General features: G+C 40.5%; 1 protein-coding gene across 2 annotated transcripts in view; it reads left to right on the top strand.

The window, feature by feature from the left end:
• Positions 1–21,462, top strand: part of tbc1d23 (TBC1 domain family, member 23) — a 109,615-nt gene that overhangs the window by 41,858 nt on the left and 46,295 nt on the right. For both annotated transcript variants that reach the window (XM_072260132.1, XM_072260131.1), the window contains exons 6-8: positions 1,393–1,517; positions 3,750–3,796; positions 20,842–20,945. In XM_072260132.1, coding sequence (XP_072116233.1) covers positions 1,393–1,517; positions 3,750–3,796; positions 20,842–20,945 — 276 coding nt within the window. The remainder of the gene's footprint in view (positions 1–1,392; positions 1,518–3,749; positions 3,797–20,841; positions 20,946–21,462) is intronic.

Raw genomic sequence — 21,462 nt, 5'->3', positions numbered from 1 at the left:
TCTGCACTTATTCTCTTCTGTCTGCCATCCTTCATTGGCATGCTTTAATAGAATAATTCATGTGTTACAAAATATGTTCAACAATTCCTAACAGTGACTTGACACTGTGTGAAATATCTCTTGATTTATTGGAATTGAAGTGTCTTGGCTGTATTATTCTGACAGACTATTTTAATACTGTTATTCACAGTGAATTCCAGTGGACACATCGGGAACAGTACATTTTTGCCAAATTATGCCGCTGCCCCAATTAGCCAAGTTCATTGAAATAGTAAAAACATATTTTTAAAAAAAAAGACAAACTACTGTTTAACGGAGTAACAAGTTAAGTATTTAACGAAATACAGAACAAATTAGAACATTAACAATACTACTACAGTACTGTAAACCTGTAATTCCTAATAGTTATCAATAGAAGAGTTCATTCAGTGTGCGTTGCCATGTTCTCTTGATTCACTGTATATGAACAATGTAGAAATGGACTGCCTTCATACAGTGCTTTTGACAATTGCATCCTCCAAATCTTCAAGATGATTGTCGATACCTTCAAATTCTTTGTAGTTTCTAACTTGAAGTAGTGAAATCACTTCATTTGCACTCCTGGCTGTTTCTGGCATCTCCAAGCCTGAATACTGGAAACTGCTGTGAGCAAAATGGTTCTAAATTGTCTGTGGCAAAAATCACTGGATTTTGAACACAAACATACTCAATTGACGCTATTTTAAAAACTTTGCCCTAAGCATGGTGTAGTGTTAAACAGCTGTACACAACTGATGCTAGTTAGAAACTTTGGCAATATTCTGCTGACCCAATTAAGTGGCATAGTGTCCCAAATAAATGAAGGGAGTCCCAGCTATTTTCTTAATCTGTTTTTGTCCTTTAAGAGTTGTCCCAAGTAAGTGGTTGCCCTGATTAATCAGTGGCCCAAATAACTGGAATCCGTTATATAACCTGCACAAGTATTCCCATTATTACTCATTGCTAAAATAATATAATTTACCTCTTAAACATGCATCATTCTAGTGATTTTTTTAAATTTAGCATATGGTGTGGCTTAAAATGCTGCATTATTTTTACTGGAACTCATTTATGAATTGCCTTATGCCAGAAGAATCTGACCAAATGAATGAAGTAATCAAAAACAAAATTACTTTTCTAATTAGAAATTGTATGCCAGTATTGCAAAGTTGGTGTACAATGTAGATCTGAACTAATTAGAAATGCCTTAAACTTACTTCATTTGACACATGCTGATGACAAGTTATTATTTTCTTGGAAACATTTTTTTAATTTGTATTCCTGAAATACAAATATAACTTGCCAAGAAGCTGCGATTTTAAAATTTTGGTTTCATTTATGGAACATTCTTATCCTTTTTAAATTGTTCTGAAGGGAGCAAGCCTCTTTGCAGGTTGCTGTACCGAAGATGTTGCCCAACTGATCTGGGATGTGTATCTACAACAAGCAGACCCTTTCCTAATTTTCTTCCTCATGTTGGTCATTCTAGTCAATGCAAAGTAAGTATTTTTTTGAAAACCTTAAGGTGTTATGATTTGGTTAAGTTAACTTTGAGATATTTATAGCACCAAGCTTGTTTCAAAGTACATGGTTCTAAATGCCTAAGTATTGAGTCTGATTTGAATTGTGAACTTGTTTATTATAAAAGGGCATTTGACTGATTCGTAAATTTGTTATTTCATATCTTTACATTTTACTTGTTTCAACTGAAAATAATACTTATATGTAAGTAATATCAACTTAGTCACTTAATGTATTAAATGTTATAAACTGACCTTAAATTTGATTTCTAATCCTGAATACTATTCTTACATTGAACTACATAAATTGTATGGATTTGAAGTTTCTTTATCTATCCATTTCATCTCCAGGTCGTTATCAATTTTATATCTGTGATTTTCTCCACCCAGTCCTGCTGAACACATTGTGCTGTATTAATCCAATTACTTTCCTACCTATTATTATTTTTATTATTTTTCTTTTTATAGTATTCCACTCTAAAAAGAAAATGTTTCCAATCTCTCATTCTGCCTTTAATGTTCTTTTCCTTAAACATTTCCCAATTTCATAACTCTTTTTAAACAAATACAAGTTCAAGCCATCATTTGCCACATCTATAGCACTTTTACCACTCTAGCAAAGTTGGAAATGGCATCCTTTGCAACTTCAGTGAATTATCCCATTCAATCTCCCTTACCAATCATTGATGACATTAGATGGGTTTTCGCTATTATTGTCCATTTCTGTGGAATTGCTTCAGTGCAGCTAGAATATCTTCAGCAGTATCTTTTCTGACCACCCTTAAGTAAAGTAAAGGTATCTGTTAGTCTTGCGAGACCATGGATCTGCACCTGGAAAGTCTTTACTCTCCAGGGTGCAGGCCTGGGCAAAGTTGTATGGAAGACCAGCAGTTGCCCATGCTGCAAATTTCCCCTCTCCACGACACCAATGTTGTCCAAGGGAAGGGCATGAGGACCCATACAGCTTGGCACCAGTGTCGTCGCAGAGCAATGTGTGATTAAGTGCCTTGCTGAAGGAGACAATACGTTGCCTTGGCTGGGGCTCAAACTCACAACCTTCAGGTCACTAGTCCAATGCCTTAACCACTTGACCACCCTTATAACGTCATCAAAGGATGTTTCTCTTTCTTGCCGCCTTATTGACCGTCATTATATCATTTGAAGTTCTGGCCAATAACTGTGCAGACCAATAACTCCATATCAAGTTCAGTGCTTATTTGAAACCACAGTCACCTCCATATGAAATATAATAAGTTATTAATTACTCAGCTTCCCTCCAAATAAATATTGTAATGACCAAAATTAGCGTTTTTAGTGGTTGATTGAGAGTTTACTTAATTGTTCCTAGTTCCATTACTCTAGTTGTTCACATCATATGGAACATTAATGACCTAATGATGAGTTTTAAAACCACATCCCATCATTGCAGTATGTCAGCAAAGAAAAGTTTGATATCTTCAAATTTATTTCTAGTTGTAAATTACAATTTCAACATTGGTCCTGCATCTTTCATTTTTGTGATAGTGTATTTATCTTCAATCCCACTATTGATGGCATTGCCTAAATACTGTTTATCTTGCTGCTTAATTCCTCTGTGTTCTGTTGTCTGTGTCATTTTGTAGAGGTGGTAAAAGCCCTTCTCATTGATGAGCCTTTTTATTTTTTCTTCTCATTTTCACTGCATAGATTCTTATTTGTTTTTTGAATTTGATTTAAGGCACAATAAGGAAATGTTAAATATTCTATTTTAGAGAAGCTACTCTGTTGAGAAGTTATTTTAAAGAATAGCTTCTGTGTCTATGATTTTTGTTGCTGTACTGTTGATAGCCATCCATTCAACTGCCTAGGTCCAAATTGTAGAATTCTCTAACTCACTTTATATGTCTTTCCTCCTTTACAGTGCTCCGTAAAACCAACCTCTGATATTTATTTGTACATACATCGTAATAATCTTTGTGCAGCTTGATGTCAGATTTTGTTCAGCTTTCTATGAAGTGTCTTTGAACATTTCATTACTTTTAAAGTGCTTTATATACAGAAACTTGCAGTGCGATTTCAGTAGGAATTAGGATATTTCCATTTTTGTCTGGTTTTTGATGTTATTAATTGTCTAATCAATTTCTGATTCCTAAACTCTCCTCTTGGCTTAATTACAGTGCACAATATTAAATGTATGCTGCTAATTTGTGTATCTTCCCTTTCTTTCCCCAGAGAAATTGTTTTGTCCCAAGAAACAGATTGCAAGGAGGAACTCATTCGTAAGTGTACCCAAATAGTGATTTTTTCTTCACTAATTCAACTTAAAGTTCCAAAGTGCTCTGCATACTCAGACCATGAATTAAGTATATAATGTAATTTTGAAAAATTGTGCCTCCAATTTCCATCACCTGAAAATTGTCTTTTGATTAAAGTTGGGGAAATATATTTTTGTAGAAATAATTTCACTTTTAACTAGTGAATTTTTTCAATTCATTGATGGCAATTTGAGGCAGGAAACTATAATAACACCAGTTTAAAAATGCATTGATTGTATTTCCTCCGAGGAATTTTACTTAATTTCTAAGCACAGTGAGAGATTTCACTCCTAGGAAATAAAATCATCTAAGGTTCTGAGTATTAGCATGAAGTATTCCTTAGTCAGGTGCAGTACAACTAGATGTGGGAGTAAAGCTCCTTTCGCTCTGTTTGTACAATGCTACAAAGAGTAATATTACACCATTTAAGCTATGCTGGCCAAATGCATTATGACAAATGAAGACTCAGTGCAACATTTCTCTCCATACTAACTCACTCCTAACGTTGGTATTCAATTTATTAAAATTAATTGCAGACCACTGTCAAGGAGTTGTAAATGGATACTGTATTTTAAACATTAATTTCATATATATACAACCTGGAAGTGATATTTGTTGTGGACTAAGTGAGAGTGATTTATAATCTTAATTTGAATCCCTATTTAAAATTGAATACAGTGGAAGTGTGGTGAAGTTTTGATCGCATTGTAGCCATTATGACATGGTAGTAAGGGACCGAAGAGGCTGACTTCCGGCTGAGCGATTGCCAGTTTAATTTTATTGGGATTTTGTGATATTCATTGGGCAGCTGTGAATAACTGGCCGTTTTTAAGGTTATGGTGTGTTTGCATTCATTACATTGTATAATTTAATGTTACCAATTAATATAATAAATACCAAAGCACCAAATTTAACCATTAACTTTTGTAATGAACAGATTAGATATGGCATAGTTATTTCCCATGGTAGGGGATTCTAGGACAACAGGGCACAACTTCAGGATTATAGAACGTCCTTTTAGAACTGAGATGCAAAGAAATTACTTTCGTCAGAGGGTGGTAAATCTGTGGAATTTTTTGCTACGAGCAGCTGTGGAGGCCAAGTCATTGGGTGTACTTAAAGCAGAGATAGGTTCTTGATTAGCCAGGACATCAAAGGGTATGGGGAGAAAGTAGGGGAGTGTGGATGACTGGAAGAATTGGATCAGCCCATGATTGAATGGCGGAGCAGACTCGATGGGCCAAATGGCCTGCTTCTGCTCCAATATCTTATGGTCTTATGATAATTGACATCCTCTCCTGCTTGGTTCCAAAAGTCAACTGAATGTCTTATCACTGCACCCATACACTAAGCTTAAAAAGGGATATTGATTTTTTTTTTTCCCCTCCACCCCAGTATTATCTTGTGCTGATTTGGCTTCTTTCCCGCAGCTTGGCCAGTTTTTCATCAACCCACTCTATTCAGGATTATAGTCTCGTATGATTAGCATTTCTGTTGGTTTGTTCAATATTGAAGTAGGTATGCTACTAAATCAGGAAATGTTATGTATTCTGTAGTGATGTAAATAAGAGGGATTTCTGATCATGTATAGGATTATGAGCATATAAATAGTTTCATAAGATATAGAGGCAGAATTAGTCCATTTGGCCCATCAAATCTGCTCTGCCATCCCATCATGGCTAATTTATTATCCCCCTCAACTCCATATTTTTGCCTTCTCCCCATACCCTTTCATACCCTGACTAATCAAGAATCTTATTGACCTCCACTTTAAATATACCCAATGACTTTGCCTCTGCACCTGTCTGTGGCAATGAATTCCACAGATTCACCACCCTTTAGCTGAGGAAGTTCCTCTTCATCCCTCTATCCTGAGGCTGTGCCATCTGGTCCTAGACCCCCTCCCCCCCCCCCCCCAACCACTATAGGAAACGTCCTCTCCATATCCACTCTATCTCGGCCTTTCCATATTGGATAGGTTTCTATGAAAATTCCCCCCCCCCCCATTCTTCTAAACCCCAATGAGTGTAGTCTCAGAGCCATCAAATGATCCTCATGTGTTAACCCTTTCATTCTGGGAGTCTCGTCATGGACCTTATCAGGTGCCTCTCCAATGCCATCACACATTTTCGTACATACATATAGCTAGAGTGTATAAGACTTTACTTTTGCACAGTACTGTATTTGTCAACGTGGAGTAGAGGGTGAGTTTGTAAATCTGGAGGGAGCAAAGGATGCTGTGAATGGCGAGGGTGGAGCACCACAGGAGGCATGTGGGACAGGTAGCAGAGAAAGAATGCCAGGGAGGGGTGGCGTGGGTGCTAACACACCCACCCTGAAACACCAGGCAAGGTAATTTGATTCCAAACAACAGGAATTCTGCAGATGCTGGAAATTCAAGCAACACACATCAAAGTTGCTGGTGAACGCAGCAGGCCAGGCAGAATCTCTAGGAAGAGGTACAGTCGACGTTTGACAAAGGGTCTCGGCCTGAAACGTCGACTGTACCTGTTCCTAGAGATGCTGCCTGGTCTGCTGCGTTCACCAGCAACTTTGATGTGTGTTGCTTGATTCCAAACAGTCGGTTTATTGATCATTCCAGAATATGTGTCTGGGGCTTCTTGCTCTCACCCCTCTCCTTTCCCCTTTTCCCAACTATGATTCCCCTCTCCCTGCCCACTTTCCACTCTCAGTCCACAATAGACCCATGTCAGAATCAGGTTTATTGCCATTCACATATGTCATGAAATTTGTTTTTTTTTTTTTGCGGCAGCAGTACAGTGTAAAACATAAAATTACTACAGTTCTGTGCAAAGGTCTTGGGCACCTTAGCTGTGTATATGTGCCTGAGACTTTTGTACAGTACCGTAAGGGGCCCAAAACTGCTCCCAATACTCCAATTGTGGGTCTGACCAATGCCTTATAAAGCCTCAGCATTACATCCTTGCTTTTATGTTCTAGTCCTCTTGAAATGAATGCTATCATTGCATTTGCCTTCCTTACCATCAACTCAAACTGCAAGTTAGCCTTTAGAGAATCCTGCACAAGGACATCCAAAGCCCTTTGTACCTCTGATTTTTTAAACGTTCTCCCTTATAGAAAATAGTCTACACCTTTATTCCTTCTGCCATCCACTTCCCTGCACTATATTCCACCTGCCTCATCTTTGCCCATTCTCCTAATCTGTCTAAGTTTCTCTGCAGACTTCCTGATTTCTCCACACTACCTACACATCCACCAGTCTTTGTATAGTCTGCAAACTTGGCACAAAGTCATCAATTCCATTATCTAGATCATTGACATATAATGTAAAAAGAAGCAGTTCCAACACTGATTTCAGCAGAGCACCACTAGTCACCAGCAGTCAACCAGTAAAAGCCCCTTTTATTTCCCCCCTTTGTCTCTTGCCAGTCAGCCAATCTTCTATCCATACGAGTATCTTTTCTGTAATACCATGGGCTGTTATCTTGTTAAGCAGACTCATTGTGGCACCTTGTGAAAGGCCTTCTAAAAATCCATGTAATAAAGATCCAGTGACTCTCCTTTGTCTATCCTGCCTGTTATTTCCAAAAAATAATTCCAGCAGATTTGTCAGAAAAGATTTCCCCTTAAGGGAACCATGCTGACTTTGGCCTATTTCAGTAAGTACATTTAATGTCAGAGAAATGTACATACATCCTGAAATTCATTTTCTTCGCAAACATCCATGAAAACAGAGGAGTGCCCCAAAGAATGAATGACAGTCAAACGTTAGAACCTCAAAGTCCTCCCCCCCCCACGCATAAGCAGCAGCAAGGCAATGACCTTCCTCCCCACCCACACGAGCAAAAAAGCATCAGCACCCTCCAATGAGCACTTAAGCATGCAGCAAAGCATCAATAAAAACACGGACTTACAGTATCTCAAAGACTACTCGTTCACCCAGTAATTTGACATACCACAGGCGTGCTCTCTCCCTAATAAGGGAAAAAGCGGTGTCCCTACAAACAAGCAACTCGCTGACTTATGATGTTAAAAGTCTGTTGTGTTGCTTTTCCCAAGCTCTGCACCCAGAGAGTCAGCCCCAAAAGGGCTCGGGTCTCTGGACACACAGCCCATGGCAGCTAACCTGCTGCTCCCAATGTTCCGCGTTCTCCCACGACGCCTCAGTCAAGGGCACCGGCCTTGAATCAGCCCGTCATCAGAACCATGAAAATCTGGCACCCTGAAAGTGCACTAATCTTCCAGACCACATTCCTGGGATATCACAAAGCGGCCGGTCGTGAGGCCCTGAGAGCGGGTCCCATTCCCACAAAGAACGAAGTCAGAGTGCAATTCTCGGTTAGGGTTTTCAAAAGAACCTTGGAAAGGAAAAAATGAGATATCAAAGATAGAAATAGAGCTGTTTCTGAGGGTGCAAACAATGGAGTCGTGGTTTAGCGCCATCATCACTTAACTTCTCCGCCTCGTTGTATGGTCCCTCCAAGTATCCCAAAACCTCATGATGGACTCCAACATCTTATCAACCACTGAGGTAAGGCTAACTGGCCTATAATTTCCTTTCTTCTGCCTCCCTCCCTTCTTAAAGACTGAGGCACAAATGTCTGGTCTATACCACAGCCAAGGCCACGTAGCTCCCCACTGTGAGACTCACTAATGAACCAGTGAACCGCACTTGCAGTATTCTACATTACCAATGTTCAACAATGCCTTGCGATCACAAGACATCCAAGACAATCATTTGTACCATTTGTTGGACTGTCTTCGCACACCACCTCTAACGTCTTCCTCCTTGAATTGCTGTAGTAGGTAGCAACACGGTATATAACAAGTCCAGCTCCACCGTTATCAAGCAACTTGCTGGTGGGTTAGACCTATAGCACTTGATGTTCTTAATATCCAGCAGTGTCTTGTGACTGTATTTGAAACATTGTTTCATTTGTAATTGCTGATTTGTTGCATTCAATTTGCCAACTATTCCTGGACCATTGCCAGGATGTTTCCTTTGAATATTATTGATCAGCTAATTGCTGAGGGAGATAGTTATATACATGCTGCAGAGCTGTTAGTAGATTGATACAAATTTCCTGTGCTACGTATTAATCATGTATCAGATTGTACCTTTTCTCCTTGCCCCACCTTATTCTGGCTTCGGCCCCCTTCCTTTCCCGTCCTGAAGATGAGAATTGGCCTGAAACGTCGACGGTTTATTACCCTCTGTTGATGCTGTCTGACCTGCTGAGTTTCTTCAGGACTTTGTGTTGCTTTAAGCAGTTAATTCATTTGAAATGTTTTTGACGGACTTTTAACCTTTAATACTAGTAAGTATGGTTGTGATACTTCTGCTGTACCAGCAATCAGATTGCAGTACAAACGTAATCATGTCATCATGGGTCTCTTTGGCATGTAGCCTATACTACTACTACTACTACGTCGATTCAGGCCTAGGGGGCCGGCGTGGGGCAAATAAATAGCCATTATTATCATGCCTTTGTAAATAACTAAAGGATTTAAATCTGCATCAATACAACTTTGACTAGCTTATCTTTCCCCCACTAAAACTAATTCTTGACCCAAGCCATCCTATTTATCAATTTCTTTGTGCTTCAGCCCTTAATTTCAGCAACTTCAATGGCTGGTCCTTTATGAAATGTCTACTGTTAAAGGAAGAAGAAGACATTACTTTATACATTGAGTTCCCTTTTGCAAAAATACTCAGTCATCAAGATTGTTCTTCCTTTTTTGCAAAATTGCCAGTCGACTGCAAGTTGCCTTCTCTACCATGGTCACTCATAGTGAAACTTCAAATATTATGCCTGAGAACAATGACTGAATTATCATAATTTTGTTTAGCTGCTAAATTTCAATAGTTCCTGGTAAGGCAAAGCCACACACAAAACGCTGGAGGAACTCAGCAGGTTAGGCAGTATCTATGGAAAAGAATAAACAGTCATTGTTTCGTCCCTCAGTCGGCGAATGGAGAATTTGGAGTGGTTCTTCTTGGATTTGAAAAGATTGCAAAGTGATTATGAAGGATCTAACTGGAGTAGATGGGGAGAAGCTGATGGAAGGTTCAAGATACATTAGGTGTTAAAGAATGACATTGATAAAAGCATCGAAGTATCTTAAGGAAGGTGATTAGAATCTGGAGAGGACTGCTGGAGGTTGTGGAAGTATTTGTTGTGTTTGCTCGTGTGTAACTACCGATGAGACCAGAAGCCAGGAGATGGGACAAAGCCAAAATTTGAAATACTGCTTTATTCAATAAAACCACAAAACTACAAAATCTCAAACTGAAATCTTGCCTTTACTTCCCCAAGTGTGACGATTTAAATAGTTTACTCAAAGAGCATTCAAAACATTGATTTGAAACAATGATCAGTTAGTGAAAGTCAGCCTGGAATTGGTTGTCAACTGACCAAGAGGTGTTTCAGCTGACCGTAACACCTCCCTCTTGAAGATTACCTGAAGGAGCTAAGGGTTGATTTGGATTGGAACAACCAGCTTACACTGGCAATCAGTCCTTGTTAGTGGTTGCAGGCTGTCACTTTCCTGCCATTGGTAGCAATGGTGGTTGGTTCAGTCGGGTAAATCAAAGCCTTCCAGAAGGTGATGAAGGTTCAGCTCCATGTTTGATGATCTGCCTGGCAGACTTGTCCCTTCAGGAGCACATGTGGCAACTGATTAATGTGGCAACGGCAGCACTGTCCGTCTATGATAACTTCATAGAGCACCTTCCCCATTTCTTTGCCAATTTGACCTGGTACCGGGGTCTTCTTGCCCATTGTGATACTGTCTGACCTACACTGCGGTTCTGGGCTTGAGTGACTTCCCCCACTGACTAATATCTGTGTGGCTGCTTAGTGCACCTGACCATCTGCTGTCTTGGATGTTGGACACTGGCAGCATTACATCCAGCACTCTACAGTTTTCTTCCCAAAAGAACTTCAGCTGGTGACTTCCCCTGGAGGCCTGGGTGCGGTGTAATTTGATACTTCAGCAGAAATGTGTTGAGCCTCAGTCAATGGTCCTTCCCCTCTTGATTTAGAAAGCAACCATTTGAAATTATCCACAAACCTCTCTGCTTGGCCGTTGGACAATGGATGATGTGAGGGTGTGCAGATGTGGATATTTCGAAACATAAGAAAATCTGCAGATGCAGGAAATCCTTCAGGACCTGATGAAGGGTTTTGGCCTGAACTCCAAGGTGTGGTAGCCTGAGGCCATGGTTGTAGATAGGCTCCACTTGGATACTTTGCTGCCATAGAGTATTAAGTACACTGGCTGTAAAAAGATGTCATATCTTCATCTGTGCCCAGCCATTACACAAAGCTTCTTGCCAGGGCTTTCATTTGATTGATGCCTGGGTGACTATGGTCAAATTGTTTCAGTACTTTTGGTCAAAGTGTTCGTGGAATCACTATCCTGTCTCCAAACATTAGACAGGAATCAAAAGTTGAGCGCAATGTATGACAATGGTAAATGGTACAGCATTTTTCTCAACCTTGACTGGTCATTTGCCAATAAGGTATCTGGAGATGCTCTGAAGAAAAGGATCTACACCCACTTCTGCTGTGAACCTGTTGACCTTCAACAGCTTCCCATACAATATCTGGTGGACTTTGGAATCCACTGAAATTGCAGCCACGACTGCATCTTCATTTTCGGTAACCTGCTGTGATTCATAGGTCTGGAGAGGACATCTACCTGACCAAGTTCCTGTGTTGATGTGTACTTATTTTCAAAATCGTAGGCTAATAACATTGTTGAACACCTTTGTAGATGGTTAGCAGTATACACTGGGATGCCTGTCCTACACCCAAAGATGGACAACAGTGGCTTGTGATCAGTAAGGAGAGTGAAGCCTCTGCCATAAAACATCTTGTGGAATTTCTTCATGGAAAACATAATTTGCCTATAGTTCCTTTCTGCTGTGGTCGATGATCTAGCTGCATGTGTAGAGTAATGTAATTGGTGAGAACAGACATAATTCACAACCACCAACATTGAGTTGGGGTTCACTTTAAGAGGCAGATCTGACGTGATTGAACCAAGTTATTGAACATGTCGGCCAACTGCCTTTGAAACTGCCAGAGTCTTGGAAGCAAAATGCCATTGCTTGGTTAATACAACCAAGATCCACTGTGAGAAATCACCTCCAAAAATACCAAATATTTCTTTGAGGTAGCAATTTCACGGCTGCGAGAGTGGTGAGTCTACTAGAACACCCACCTGAATACGATAACTACTGATCATTGAAAACTTACCTATTACGGACTTTCAGATTACCTGAGTCTCTGCATGCCAAACAGTTGCTCTCCCTATCCAGCCTCGGCGATGCTAAGCAATTGGAACTAATGGACCACGTACTGTCTCTCCAGGGAAATCACCATCCTTATTTTGTTTTTAAAGAACTCTTGATGCAGCAGATGCCTGATCAGGTTTGCATAGCCCTCACTAATGCACCTGTGAAGGATTGCTAAAATGACAGATAGTCTACACTTAGCCAGGCAGTGGTGCATAATTCCTCCTCCTTTCCCTGCCTCAATAAGCCCAGTCAGCAAGACCCACAACATAAGGACACCCACGGCTGCAAAAACAGATGACACGGGGCCTGTGTTTTTACCATGCTCGCTTTGGTACGAATGCCAGGAAGTGTCCATTCTGAACTCCTTGGGTTTCAGCTGCCAGGGTCATCTACGGTTCATTACGGACAACCTTTCAGTGCGATGCTTTCTGTGTGACACGTGGGACTTCATCCTGGCTAAAGCAGCTAGACCTCTGCTCAGTGCAGGTTTTCTGTGTGCCCAAGGACTGTTGGTTGATATTAAGATCTGCTGGCTTGTGGATGACAAGGACTTTGGATCATTACTCTGCTTCCCCAGTAAGTTCCCCACAACTCTGTCAAGTGCATACACCTCCATATGTGAGTTTACTTAACTGCAGGGCAAGTTCGCAAACCTCACCAAGCCCACATTTACACACAGAATGCTAGAGGAATTCAGCAGGCCAGGCAGTACCTATGGAAAAGAGTAAATAGTTGATGTTTTGGGTCAAGGCCCTTCATCATGGAAAAGAAGATGAGAAGTCCAGTCCTGATGAAGGGTCTTGGTCCGAAACATCAACTGTTTACACTTTTCCATTGATGATGCTGCCTGGCCTGTTGAATTCCTCCAGCATTTTGTGTGTATTGCTTTGGTTTCCGGCATCTGCAGATTTTCTCTTGTTTGTGATTCAACCACATTTCTGTAACTGGCCCACCAGTCTATAACTGTGCATTTAGACTGAACTCAGAAAAGCTGGCAACTGCAAAGGCTGAGTTTGTCAACATGAAAAGACTTGGCACTGTACACCAGTTGAATAGCCCCTGGGTTTTACCCTCCACGTGGTCCCTAAGTCCGATGATGGTTGCCACGCCTGTGGCGATTACTGAGGCATTAATGAGGTCACTACCCCAATCATTAACAGGTCCCACACATCCAAGACTTTTCAGCATGTTTAGCCGGGAAGTTAATTTTTTCCGAAGTCAACTTAAGCACTACCATCAGGTGCTTTCATGCTCAGAGGACATTACAAAATGGCTGCGATAACTGTGTTTAGCCTCTTTGAGTTTCTGCACCTGATATTTGGCATGAAAAAGGCCGCACAGACTTCCCGACTGCTGATGGACTCTGCATTAAAAGAGTTAGACTTACTTTTTGTTTACCTGGATGACATATTTGACGCCAGTGCATCCAAATCCGAACATGAATCTCATCTCCACACGTTTCAAATGCTTCAGTGAAGATGGGTTGATTATTAACCCTGCTAAATGTCAGTATGGGTTGTCAACCATTGACTTTCTCAACCATCGCTTCTCTGCAGAAGGTGCAAAATCCCTGTCATCAAAAGTAACCGCTATTATGGATTTCCCCCCACCCTGTACTACTAAGAAACTACAGGAGTTTTTAGGTTTTTAGGTATAGTGAACTTTTTTCACTGCTTCATTCCACGAATGTGCTCCCCCTGTATGGTGCGCTTAAAGACAATAGCTCTAATCACACACTTGACTGATCAGTGGACATGATCAGGGCATATGATAATACCAAAGGAGCTCTTTCCAATGCAACCCTACTGGCACATCCACTCCTCAACGAACCTATACCCATTACTACTGATACTTTAAACTACGTTCTGGGTGCTGTGCATGAACAGTTGGTTGGAGTTCATGGCAGCCGCTCGCCGCCTTCAGCTGGCAACTTCGTCCCCTTGAAAGGAAGTACAAGAAGTTTGACCAAGAGCTTCTCGGTCTCTATCAGGCTATCCACCATTTTCATTTTCTTCTTGAGGGTCACCATTTCACAGTGTTTGTTGACCATAAGCACCTCATGTACATGATGGCTAAAATATCAGACACTTTGTCTGCGTGACAGCAACACCACAATGTGTGCATATCAGAGTTCACAACTGATGTACAATATATCAAGGGCAAAAATAATATCATGGCTGATTGCCTCCCATGGCCAGCCATGAAGACCGTACACCTAAGGGTTGACTATGCCGGCATGGCAGCTATTCAAGCTACTGACCCAGAGGTCCAGGTTTACCGAACAGCATTCATGGGTCTGTGGTTGCCTGACATTAAGTTTTGGGAAGCTGGGATTTCATCTCCTGTGCTATGTCTCAACCAGTCGCTCTTGTTCCATAGTGCCTGCAAAATGGAGCTGGACTGTTTTTGACTCCTTACATGGCATCTCGCATCCTCTGATTGCACTGAAGCTCGTGTGGCATGACCTTAGGATGTGCGTGATTGAACTGCAGCCTGTATGAACGTATTACGTGAAGTTCTGTTACCGTACTTTTTGCGTTTAGTGTTTGAGTACAATAAATGATTGTTATAGTTTAGCTTAAACTTAAAATGCCTTATGCCATTTTACTTTTGAAAACCTACAAACACATGACAGCTGTATCGGAACCATCTGGGAAGATGTGGGATGTGACAACTCCCACCCCGTAAATGGACGTATCCGTCACAACAGCGATCGGAAACTCAAAGGTCAGATGACAGCATATTCTTCACTTGATCAAAGCCTCTTGGCATTGTTTGGACCATTTCCACGTAGCACCCTGTTGAGCAGAACATTGAGTGGCTCCCTCAGCCGGTGCATTGCTGGGACAATTGCTGAATAATGATTGATTATGCCCAAGAATGATCGTAAAATGCTGACATCTAACGGTGACGGCATCTTCAAGGCAACAGTGATGTTTTTGGGATCTGGGCGATGAGTGTGCTCATCTCTGATGAATCCCAGATGCTTGATTGAAGACATCAGAAGATTACATTTTTCTGCCCGAAGTACAATCCAAATTCTTGTAGTTTGTTCAAAATATTGTCCAGGCGTTGGCATAGTTCTTTCTGATCTGTGTCCATTAGAATTATGTAGTCGAAGTAAGCAGCAAAACAGTCAATACAACTCCGCATAGTGTCCATAAGCTGTTGTAAGATTGCAGGACCCAGCTAAACTCCAAAAGGCAGATGGAGAAAGGAAGACAATCCCTTGTATGTTGGAATGGTGAGAAGTTCCTGTGAATTTTCTGCAGTTCTACCTAGAGGTAGGCCTCAGTCAAGTCCAGCTTTGCAAAGTATTAACCGCCTGTTCAATTTTGCAATGAGATCTGCAGGTAATGGGTACTGGTGTGTCTCCAGAGCCGTACTGAGATAAGTTGAGTAGTCTGCACGCAACCTCACTGTACCATTTTGCTTTCTTGATAATGACTATTGGAGCTGCCCAGTGTGAGTAGTTGACAGCTTTATTCACAGTGGCTTGTTGCAGGTGATCTAACTCTTGCTCCACGATCGGTAAGGCTACATATGGTACCAATCTTTTGGGACAGAAAACTGGCTTTGCGTCTGGACAGAGATGGAGTTCTGCTTGCAGTTTGGTGCAACAGCCTAAACCACCATGAAACAATGTTGCATAGCACTATTTCAGTTGTTGTATGGTCTGCATACTGATGGTGGTATGGCGTTGACTGACATTATTTGAAATGCCAATGTCTTCGTACAGAGCTCATCCTTCAGAGATGCTTCAGAGATCAAGTTTGTCCATGCAGTCAATGCCAAGAACAAGATCTGGCTGGTCTGTTAGGTAACACACACTTGGTTACTGTTCAGCTTCAGCAGTGCAGTTTGTCCATCAGCTGGAAGGGCAAACTGTACCCAATACATGGCAGGCAGAGTGAGGAGTTGATTTAAAAGTCAGCCTGGGATTGGTTGTCAGCTAACCAATAGGCATTGGCTGTTTCAGCTCTCTGTAACAGTCCTGGAGACACGTTCAGTTCCACATTTCAAATGAGAAATGGATAAGTGCTTGAAATAATGGAATTTATAAAGCAAAGAAGAGGGTCAAAAAGAAAGACTTAACTGGATTGCTATTGCACAAAGCTGCCACAGAAGTATTAGGTTAAATAGACTTTCCATGTTGATATGTTTCCAAGATGAAGTTTAATTATTTTACTTGGAAGTGCGTATATAGTCCATTCATCATACCAAATTGAATAAATGCAATGGTGACCTTGTCCCTGATTTCCACACCAACACATTGCAACATGAAGATCAGAAAGAAACTGGAAATCAGATTTTGAAGCATTCTGACTTCCTTCTGCTACCCTAGTGAACTCGGTGTTGAGTCAACTGGTCCTGAATTCAGGGATGTACGAGGGGCGATTGATAAGTTCCTGGCCTAAGGTCGAAGGAGTCAGTTTTAGAAAACCTAGCACACCTATTTTTCAACATAGTCCCCTCCTACATGTACACACTTAGTCCAGCAGTCGTGGAGCATACCATAACACCATAAGACAAAGGAGCAGAAGTCGGCCATTCGGCCCATCGAGTCTGCTCCACCATTTTATCATGAGCTGATCCATTCTCCCATTTAGTCCCACTGTCCCACCTTCTCACCATAACCTTTGATGCCCTGGCTACTCAGATACCCATCAATCTTTGCCTTAAATACACCCAATGACTTGGCCTCCACTGCTACCCGTGGCAACAAATTCCATAGATTCACCACCCTCTGACTCAAAAAAATTTCTTTGCATTTCTGTTCTGAACAGGCGCCCTTCAATCCTTAAGTCATGTCCTCTTGTACTAGCCTCCCCCATCATGGGAAACAACTTTGCCACATCCACTCTGTCCATGCCTTTCAACATTCAAACTGTTTCTATGAGGTCTCCCTTCATTCTTCTAAACTCCAAGGAATACAGTCCAAGAGCGGATAAATGTTCCTCATATGTTAACCCTCTCATTCCCAGAATCATTCTAGTGAAGCTTCTCTGTACCCTCTCCAATGTCAGCACATCCTTTCTTAAATAAGGAGACCAAAACTGCCCACAGTACTCCAAGTGAGGTCTCACCAGTACCTTATAGAGCCTCAACATCACATCCCTGCTCCTATACTCTATTCCTCTAGAAATGAATGCCAACATTGCATTCGCCTTCCTCACCACTGACTCAACCTGGAGGTTAACCTTAAGGGTATCCTGTACGAGGACTCCCAAGTCCCTCTGCATCTCAGAACTTTGAATTCTCTCCCCATTTAAATAATAGTCTGCTCGTTTATTTCTTCTGCCAAAGTGCATATCCATACACTTTCCAACATTGTATTTCATTTGCCACTTCTTTGCCTATTCTTCCAATCTATCCAAGTCTCTCTGCAGACTCTCCGTTTCCTCAGCACTACCGGCCCCTCCACCTATCTTCGTATCGTCAGCAAACTTAGCTACAAAGCCATCTATTCCATAATTTAAATCATTGATGTACAATGTAAAAAGAAGCGGCCCCAACACGGACCCCTGTGGAACACCACTGGTAACCAGCAGCCAACCAGAATAGGATCCCTTTATTCCCACTCTCTGTTCCCTGCCAATCAGTCAACGCTCTATCCACGTATGTAACTTTCCCGTAATTCCATGGGCTCTTATCTTGTTAAGTAGCCTCGTGTGGCACCTTGACAAAGGCCTTCTGAAAATCCAAATATACAATATCCTCTGCATCTCCCTTGTCTAGCCTACTTGTAATTTCCTCAAAAAATTGTAATAGGTTTGTCAGGTAGGATTTTCCTTTAAGGAATCCATGCTGAGTTCTGCCTATCTTATCATATGCCTCCAGGTACTCTGTAACCTCATCCTTGACAATCGACTCCAACAACTTTCCAACCACCGATGTCAAGCTAACAGGTCTATAATTTCCCTTTTGCTTCCTTGCCCCCTTCTTAAATAACGGAGTGACATTTGCAATCTTCCAGTCCTCCGGAACCATGCCAGAATCTATCAACTTTTGAAAGATCATCGCTAATGCCTCCGCAAACTCCACAGCTACTTCCTTCAGAACACGAGGGTGCATTCCATCTGGTCCGAGTGATTTATCTATCTTTAGACTATTCAGCTTCCTGAGTACTTTCTCTGTCGTAATTGTGACTGCGCACACTTCTCTTCCCTGCCACCCTTGAGTGTCCGGTATACTGCTGATGTCTTCCTCAGTGAAGACTGATGCAAAGTACTCGTTCAGTTCCTCCGCCATCTCCTTATCTCCCATTACAATTTCTCCAGCATCATTTTCTATCGGTCCTATATCTACTCTCACCTGTCTTTTATTCTTTATATACTTGAAAAAGTTTTTCGTATCCTCTTTGATATTATTTGCTAGCTTCCTTTCATAGTTAATCTTTTCCCTCTTAATGACCTTCTTAGTTTCCTTTTGTAAGCTTTTAAAAACTTCCCAATCCTCTGTCTTCCCACTAATTTTTGCTTCCTTGTATGCCCTCTCCTTTGCTTTAACTTTGGCTTCGACTTCTCTTGTCAACCACAGTTGCATCCTTTTTCCATTCAAAAATTTCTTCTTTTTTTGGATCCCTTCTTTGTAGAAGTGGTCCACAGCAGGGGTGATTGATAAGTTTGTGGCCTAAGGTAGAAGGACATGAGTTAATAACACCAAACTTTCTGCATTATCACTCAAAGAGTTGAACTACATGTGCATGTAACGAAAGCATCTTGGACTTCCGGGTGGTCCATAGCAGGGGTTATTGATAAGTTCATTGCATAAGGTGAAGGAGATGAGTTATACCGCTCTCGTTACATTCACGTGCAGTTCAACTCTTTGAGTGAAAATGCAAAATGTTTGAAGTTAATAACTCATCTCCTTCTACCTTAGGTCACAAACTTATCAATCACCCCTGCTGTGGACCACTTCTGGAGGTCCAAGATGCCAGCTTCTCCAAAGAAGGGGTCAGTATGCTCCATGACCGCTGGACTAAGTGTGTAAATGTAGGAAAAATAAATGTGCTAGGTTTTCTAAAATTGACTCCTTCTACCTTAGGCCATGAACCTATCAATCACCCTTCGTATTTCACTGGTTAACTTAAGTAACCCAACTCATTCATTGAGAAAGTGCAAGTAAGTGACTTGCTGATTCTTTTAATCTTACTTTAATTAATTTCTAGCATTGTCAGATAAATCGGCAAACCTCTGTCTCAGGTGACATATCCATCAATTTTTCCAGTACATTTCAGGGATTATGCACTTAACTCTATTGTCACAACAAGTGTGCAAGTGACCATTGAAAGGATTTGGATTGATGTTTTGTAGAAATATAAATTCTGAAGCAGGATATTCTAACTTAATTTACAGAAATAATTTTCTTTGCCTAGTTCAAGAGAAATATATAAAAAACATTTTTCCTTCCACATATTTATAGGATTAAAAATATGCAAATAACTACTATAAATATATTAAGTAAGCCTTTTCATTTAATTTATTTCACTATTTTTCCTGTCAGTTACTTCGAAAGAAATTGATGCTTAAACTTGTTCATTTCTACAAGAATAATTTTATTCCTTTACCAATATGTACTTCCAAAATTCAAAGTAAATTTATTATCGAAGTACATACATGTTACCATATATTACCTTGAGATTTATTTTCTTAGTCATTTACGGGAAAAAATAAATACAATAGAATTTTATGAATAACTATATAAACAATGACTGATCAACAACTAATGTGCAAAAGAAGACAAACTGTGCAGATAAACAATAATACTGAGAATATGAGATATATTGAGTCCTTGAAGGTTGAGTCCACAAGTTATAGAATCAGTTCAGTTGAAGATATGATTGAAGATATCCATGATGGTTCAGAGCAGATGATTGTAGAGCAATAAGTGTTCCTGAATTTGGTTTTGTGGGACCTAAGGTTTCAGTACTTCCTGCCTGATGGTAGTAGCAAGAAGAGATTATGTATGACCTGGATGATGGGGTCTTTGATGATGGATGCTGCTTTTTTTGTGGTATTTCTCCATGTAAATGTACTCAGTGGTGGCAAGGGCTTTGTCTGTGATGGACTGGGCTATATCCTCTGTTTTCCATGGCCCTTTCCATTCCTGGACGTTGGTGTTTCCATACCAGGCCATGATGCAGCCAGTCCGGATACTATCCACAGTGCATCTATAGAAGTCTGTCGAAATTTTTGGTGATAAGCCAAATCTGAGCAGACTTCTGAGAAAGTAGAGGTGATGTTATGCCTTCTTTATGCTGATCTCAGGACAAATCCTCTGATATATTAACACCAAGGAATTTGAATCAGCCAACAACAGTGGTGTAATCAGCAAACTTAAATACGACATTGGAGCTGTTCTTAGCCGAACAGATGTTGTTACCAATCCATAATAACTGAGGTTTTTCAATGAGGAAATGGAGGATCCAGTTGCACAGGCAGGTGCCGAGGCCCAGGTCTTGGAGCTTAGCGATGAGTTTCAAGGGGATGTAAGTGTTGAATGCTGCCACATGATTGGCTTATGAGATATTTGCATTAACGCGTTAATGTACCTAATAAGGTGTACTTCTTCCATTATTGTCAGTTCCTATCAGTGTGATAACGGATCCATATTACTGCAAAACAGAAATCCTGCTTGCTATAGCAATGTTCTTATTGGATAATCCTTTTTCTTTTTCTCAGAATGTGTCAAATCAGTGCAATATATGTTTGTATTTCAGGTTCACTTGAGAGTCTTCCATGCAACCTGGAAACAGAAGACATAGAAGATCTTTATTCACTGGCTCTGTATTATTATGCCAGAACACCTGCCTCTTTTAGAAAGGTACTTTCATTTTGAAAATCAGATGGTTTTACTTTTGATTAGTACTTGCAACTAAGCATATAAATAAATTTCAAATGAGGAAGGTTTCCTTAATATAATTTGTGTCTTTTAAAAGTACAGATTTAAACCAATAACATTTCATTCCTAAAATGTTTGTAAATATAAGAAAATTCACAACAAGGTAATAATTCTGTACATTTTTTTGAAGTAATTAGAATTAGTATCTATTTTTTGTGTGCATTTGTGGCCCTTCTAAATTATTTCCTATATAAATCAAAATTTTAAGCAGTGGATTCATTTATTTCAATGAATTTGTGCATGTAACTTATCAGGTGTAAACCATAAATATTTAAGTACATTTTTGTGATTCAGCTGTGTTCCTCTTTGATAGTACTTGAGGTCAATGCAAATATATTTCTTACATTCACAAAATGCTGGAGGAACTCAGCATAGCAAGCAGTATCTATGGAGATGGATAAACAGTTGACATTTCAGACCAAAACCATTCTTGGGATGG

The sequence above is a fragment of the Mobula birostris genome, chromosome 6 (assembly GCF_030028105.1).
Source record: "Mobula birostris isolate sMobBir1 chromosome 6, sMobBir1.hap1, whole genome shotgun sequence".
Classification (NCBI taxonomy): domain Eukaryota; kingdom Metazoa; phylum Chordata; class Chondrichthyes; order Myliobatiformes; family Myliobatidae; genus Mobula; species Mobula birostris.
The sequence above is the reverse complement of the archived record's forward strand: the minus strand, read 5'-3'. Positions and strand labels throughout refer to the sequence as shown.